This window comes from Pomacea canaliculata, linkage group LG9 (genome assembly GCF_003073045.1).
Source record: "Pomacea canaliculata isolate SZHN2017 linkage group LG9, ASM307304v1, whole genome shotgun sequence".
Classification (NCBI taxonomy): Eukaryota; Metazoa; Mollusca; class Gastropoda; order Architaenioglossa; family Ampullariidae; genus Pomacea; species Pomacea canaliculata.
The window spans coordinates 7,817,902-7,824,582 of NC_037598.1; the positions used below are offsets into that span (position 1 = coordinate 7,817,902).

At 36.3% G+C, this 6,681-nt stretch overlaps 1 protein-coding gene across 1 annotated transcript; it reads right to left on the minus strand.

Moving 5' to 3' along the window:
• Positions 1–50: 50 nt before the first annotated feature.
• LOC112571528 (dolichyl-diphosphooligosaccharide--protein glycosyltransferase subunit 1-like) lies at positions 51–6,563 on the minus strand. Its single transcript, XM_025250561.1, has 10 exons — positions 6,198–6,563; positions 5,680–5,738; positions 4,853–5,162; positions 3,839–4,045; positions 3,317–3,509; positions 3,077–3,176; positions 2,771–2,909; positions 2,086–2,205; positions 1,587–1,832; positions 51–770 (listed from the first exon to the last, which is right to left on the minus strand). Exons 1-10 carry the CDS (start codon positions 6,444–6,446, stop codon positions 588–590), a joined length of 1,806 nt encoding a protein of 601 aa, XP_025106346.1. The 5' UTR covers positions 6,447–6,563; the 3' UTR covers positions 51–587.
• Between the last annotated feature and the right edge of the window lie 118 nt (positions 6,564–6,681).

Below are 6,681 nucleotides of genomic sequence, written 5' to 3' on the forward strand. Positions count from 1 at the left end.
GCTTTGATATATGGATTACAGGTTGTAAAGCAAAAACACTGACAAACTGATACTATAAGAGACATTTACTTCAACAGGTTTACATAAACACAAATATGATGGGATTATGGCACAAAACTGTCATGATGTTAAAACCCTTGATTTAACTCCAAAATAGTACAAAAACTTACTGCTTAAAAAAAATTATTTCTGAAAACCATGTGCTACTTTCAATGCCATGAAGTTAGCCTGTGCTCAAGTTATCTGCTTTAATTTATAACAGAACAAAAAAAAACCTCTGGTAAGCAAAAAGTAGTGAAAATAGAAATCTTAGATTATTATTAAGAAAAAAAAGGCAGAGAAGAGTTTTCAGTAGTATGAACAAAATCAGATTCAGATCTTTAAAAAAAAAAGACAATAGCCTACACTAATTTTTCCTGCGAAAGGGATGAGGGGGAGTACTGAGCATTGTCAGTGTAAAATTGGACAGGATGTGCAATCTGGTACTATAACCCCTTTAAACTTATTCTGCACCCTAGACATTTTTCTTTCTTGGAATAACAAATATTGCCAGACAGATGCAGGTGATGGATCTTCTGTGGATGCACTTAAAACGTGGCTCTCACACCCTCCATCTTCTGGTAGATTTCCTCACGCTTTGTAGCTACACCCCCCTCTGAATCAAGGTACTGCTGGCGAGAGATCTTGTTGGCAACCAGCTTTTCAGCCAGGGATATGGCCAGGGCTATCTGCTCCTTGTACTGACTGTCCAGTCGCTGCAGTTCAGCCACCTGAAAATAAAGGTGTATAGACATGATTAAAAAAAAATAAAGGTGTGTAAAAAAATTCAGGAGAATTGTACTACGCTGTAAAATTTAAAAGATTAAAAATGCACCTCAAAGTTTTAATACAAAAACACATTGATGATTTCAGCACCTGACCAAAGGTTATTATATATATACACCATTCACTACAGTCATCTATTGCTGTAATATTGTGACTAATCCCTTAACACAGTGGTTCTCAACCTTTTACTTGTGACGCCCCCTGGCGCACACCAACCATCATGGAAAAGAGTTTACCTCAGTATCTCTTCCCCATCACCTCTCCGACCATCTACAGCGCTTAATTAATACTTTTTGGATCATTTCAGCCAACAACGGTGGAAATCAGGTGGCACATATTGAGCACATAAAGAAAATACTATCAACCTGAAAGAAAATGGCAGACACTGAGAGCCAAAGATACTCTTGGAGCAAAGATAGCACTTTTTTCCACTAGGAGCATAATACTTTATATTCTTTCAGACTGTTTATTAGCAGTTCATGTATTAACAGTAACTTGTGCACTAAAAACTGGAAATGTAAATTAATCATTATAATATGTAATATAATATATATGAATATTTATCAGGTGAACTTTATATGACCATGCTCATTTTTAAAAAGTTCAAAACAGGAAATACCTACTTTAAATTCTTCACACTTCAGTAACTGTTTTTGGTTAATGACAATTTTTTTTTTCTTCTCTAGACCATGAAGGTGTTCTAGTATACAGCAAGAAAACATTTTCAAGAGTAATATTTAGAAACATTAAAACCACACTACCTTGTCAGCAATCTCTGGGGCTTCAGTCTTCAGCTGCTGCTGAAGGCTGTGGATCTGGGTAGTCAGCTGACGATAATCAGCATCTACCTTCTTGCGGCTGGCCAAGAATGCACCACTGTCTTTGCTCGTTTTGAATCGGTTGATTGCATCATCATAGCTTTGGTAAAGAGCACTACGTCTGTCTTGAACACTCTGCACTTCCTCCACCAAGCTAGCCACTCGCAAGCGACTCTCTTTAGCTTCATCCTGTGAGTGATAAAAAAAAAATGCTAACATCAGCTCTTCCTGCTGCATTCAATGACAATGATAAGTGTTGTCAAGACCTCCTAATAGTCTGTAAAATTGTATGGTGTTTTTATCCCTAAAATCTCAAAAGTACCCCAATTACTTTTCAATTTTTAAGCAATATGCAAAGTGTTTGCCTTAAAAACAAAATAAGCAAGTAATCTGCAGAATGTACAGTAATGTGTAATAGATCTTTAAATATGTATCACCTTACCTTTGTGATGGAAAAGTCAAGGCGGACATAAACAATAACAGCAAGGAATAGGAGATAGAAAGCTCCAACAACCAGAAGTGGCTCCTGAAGAAGCATGAAGCGCTGGAATGTGTAGTGCAGCTGCACAAAGATGTAAGGATATCCCATAAGCATGCTTAAGTCTTCAGCCATTTCAACAACCCAGATTAATTGAAAAGACTAAAAACTCATAAGAAATTTTGTCTGTTACAATTAGAAGACAACACTTGACTGAATGACTCGGCAGCTATTTAAAGTCGAATGCAAACAAAAAATTCTCAAAATATGAGAAACACAACTTTGCAACTTTAAAGTAGTGTGTCTCTGCTTCTAGCAAAGATGAAACATTACTTTTTTGCTAGTATTTTTCTACACATCACAGTAATATACAGTGATTATAAGGGAAACAAAATTTTGATTGCCAAATTATCGGATCAAATCTGTTTTTTCATTTGATAAATTAAAGATTTTTAGCACTTTCCTGATGTCTAAAAATCAAACAAGAGAAAGGGAAGGCTTGGAACATAAAATACATTTGCACCCCTAACCCTATATTAGACTCCACCTAAAATGTTATATAAAACTCAAATAGCTGTATGGATGATAGATATCAGTATTATAATTTGTATACGATAACAATCGTTTCAACTTGCATCAAATATTTTACCTCAAAATCTTGGATGTGTTGCTCCACAAGGTTGAACTTTCTCATCACAATAACTGGACGACCCGTTGTATCCAAGTAAGTGTAATGAACATCATCTTCCTCACGTATTACATCAAATGGCGTTCGTACCTTCATGTCTCTGAGGGTAAGAATGTGAATTAATAGAAATTCAAACAGAAAGTAAAATGCATTTTTACAGCATAAAATACAAGTTAAAGCAAAAGTGACCTTGATTTTTTTTTTTTTTTTTTTTGGTGGGGAGCTGGAGTGGAAAGGTGGCAGTTCATAACTAAAATCATCACTTACTTGCTTCCTTCTGGCAGAATGACCTTAATTACGGCTTCATCGATGACCATATCATCATACAAATGGTCAACAAACCGCATTTTCAAGGCATAGTGGTCTCCTGAAAGTAGAAAAGAATGTCATTCAAAAAACAAAGAAACAAATTTGGAATTGCTTTTGTACAAAGTACGTTGTAAACATTGTACTTCACAAGGAAATAATTAAGCAATGAAATGAACTGCAGCTAAAGGACATCCCTACCCTTATTGTAGAGATATTCATAGCTGGGAACATTGTACCCAATGTAGTAATGGGTCTTCCATCCCCCAAAGAGTGGAAAGCGAGGTCGTAACTCAAGTTCAACAGAATCATCCAGCTCTCGCATGTGACTTGTAGAAATATTTCCAATTTCATCTCGGTAGTACACATCACGAGCAGATGCAGGCAATATAGTCTAAAATGAAAAAGACATTACAAATTAGATGGAGCCTCTGTGAACAACAATGAAACTCTACAGTTTTATAAACATGACTAAATACATGTCTATAAGGAGATTTTTGTTTTCACCTCTCCAAAGAATGAAGAGACTGGTCATCAAAATTTGTGGAGGTGGCAACTAATCATCAAGGGATGACTACAAAATAAGATAATGTAAAATAATCCTAGTGAAAAAAAAAGTAGGGGGAAGGGGTAAGAAAGGATTCTTTCCTCGATGCTGTTTATCTAGAAGCTACAAGATTTCAAAAGAACAAGACAAAATGCTTTACAAAATTTGTTTCTCACCTTGAATGATTTGACAGAAGAAACACCATCCTGATTCCTCTGGTAGTCAAAGCGAGAAAATGGCCCCTTCAGTGTAGCTCCAGAATGTCTCAAGTCCACATGCTCCTCCACAGCAATGTTGCCCCAGTGGGAAACCTCTACAATACGTTCAAGGTAGGTGACTGTCAAGAAAGCTGCGTTGTTCTCCTCATGAACCCTTAGCGGTGCCTGTTGTCACACACAAAGAAAACAGCAAAAACTATTCACCATTAATGTGTACCATCACAGGAATATGACAGATAGCAGTAAAGCATTGTCAAAGCATTCTCCAGCAGCAGCTGTGAGCACACAACAAGCAAATACAGAGTCTGTGAGAGACTACTTGTTCACAGTTATGTCTTACCAGTCCACATCAGTCAATAGTCCTTCATCATAGCCAGAAGTCACATATTTACAAAAGATTCTTGTAACCAGCTATTTGCTCTTTATTGTGACTTTTTTCCCAGAAATTGTGTCTTCAAAACCTACACATTTGGTGTAATTTAAGAGAGCACTTTTGTCCACCAAGATATATGATCTCTTACATGGAGAGCTAGTTCTCCTATAAAATAAAATGCAACAATATCAGGTATGAAGCATATTGTACAAACTGAATCTGAGATGGAAAAAGTGCATTTGAGAAAAAAGTATCAGACACAGATTACCCAATTTATAATGAAAAGGAAATTAAACAAGAGTTAAATATTCTCAATGTGCAGAATGATATATTTTAAGAACTTTATGTGTTTGAAGTCATGGTTTGTGCAATGAAAGCAGACTGGCTGATGCCCTGATTAAGACCCTTTTCAGGTAAGACCTGATTAGTAGTGGATTAACAGGGATTAAAACTTAATCAGGAGTTTCAACTGTACTACACTCTGCTATGGTTCCCAACTTACACTGCTATCTAAAAATTTGAACTGAGAACATAAAAGTCAGTTTGTGAGAAAAAAAGGTCTTAAACCATTTTAACTAAAGTCTAATAGAAGCACTCACTTCACTGAATGGTAATCTGTTTTCAAATGGTCCATAGGTGATGACATTGTCAGAAATGGAGACAGGCTTAGTCTTTGTGTAAGACTCCACCACAGCAGAAGAAGTTACAACAGTAGTTTTCTGTGAGACTGTTTGGTACGGTGTGTAAAAGTAAAGATTTCCATCAAAAACCACACTCTGCTTCTCCGCCTGAGTTATTTGTGAAGGGTAGGGGGTCAATGCATGAGCAAAAATAGCCTCCACATCAACAGTTACACTTCGACCTGCATCCAAACCAGATGGAAGTGTCACCCTCCAGAATTTCTTGTCACTGCAGTTAGGAAAACAAAAAGATATTTATTATACCAAATGTAACAGTATATCATTTTCTGCTATGTTCATATTTTTCTTCTTGTCTCTGTTTCTATTCCTGTGAGTAAAAAGAAAATTAATCAATCTTTATTGTCTATATAAAGCACAAAAATTTATTTTTGACTCATACAAGAACACTTACAAATGAACATGTCACATGTTGATTAGTTGCAACATTAGTAGATATGTATATTAGATACACACACACACATATGCATCTCTCCTAAACAAACTAATGTTAAAATACAATATTATATAATACAAAACAATTCTATGAGCCCTTGTGCCCAATCGATACTCAGTCAAGATCTCTGATACCAATTAGGATCAGACACCAAGACAACTGTCTGCTTGTAAGAGACAAGGATTAAACATGCATTATGCTAGGGTGCCATTTTTTTCGATCACACACACACCCCCCAGATATGGTCTAATATCAATGGTCATTCTCAACGCTTTCCTTAGCCTTTACTTACTCATGACCTGAAACGGTTGTCTGCTGTACTTTCAGCCTGTCATCTTTATTGTCTTTAGTCTGGTGATGAAAAGAAAGAAAACAGCTTTGTACACAATCTCACTTTTCACTCATTTTGATGTAAGTTATGAATGATATTTTCTAAACTTATTCCTACATATCACTACTTTTTCCTCTTGTTATGTCTACAAAGCATTTCTCTTCGTTATTTGGGTACTTCGTTACTTCTAATGCCTGCTTCGACTAAGTCCACGCCCCATAATAAATTTGCAACCGACATGCTTGTCATTTGGCTAACATTAACAGTATTTACGTAAGTCAAAGCTTGAAAATACAGTATACGTCTCTAAGCTATAATGCTTTACTTATTTTCAATGTTCAAACTCCAACACAATAATCCTGACACGAATAAACTGACAATCCTAACCCGTCGTCTGCTGGTATGCTGTCTTCATAAGGACAGTGTCAGATGTGACCTTATTTATAAATGAATTTAAGACACAATCTGGCAGTACTTACCACAGCTCCAATAAACGAAAGCTTTGTCTGCAGAGAAGGATCAACCACATATAGGAATGATCTCACGGTAGAGGAACCCCTATTTTCGATTGTGATCGACGTGTAAGTTTTCACTAAGTGGGAAGCAATATCTATCTTCCTGTCCATTTGCGTAACAATTATATTGTTGTCAATTGTGTCTTGATTAACTTTGCAAAAAACAGAAACAAAAAAAGGTAATGTTAGTATATAAAACGCACTCCACTTCATGGTGTACTTTTAGCAGATGAAGCTGGATTGCAATGCCGGTAGACTCAGAAGACGAACGAATCAGTGTTCGACACGAGCGGACGCCGAGCCTCGTTTTCGCACGATGTGTTGGCACCGGGTAGTGTAATTGATTGCAACGGAAAATAAAAATCAAGTTTGCAAGAACATACCTTATTAAATTAATAAGTTGATACATAACATACTGGACATGCTACTTCACATTAACTTTTACTAA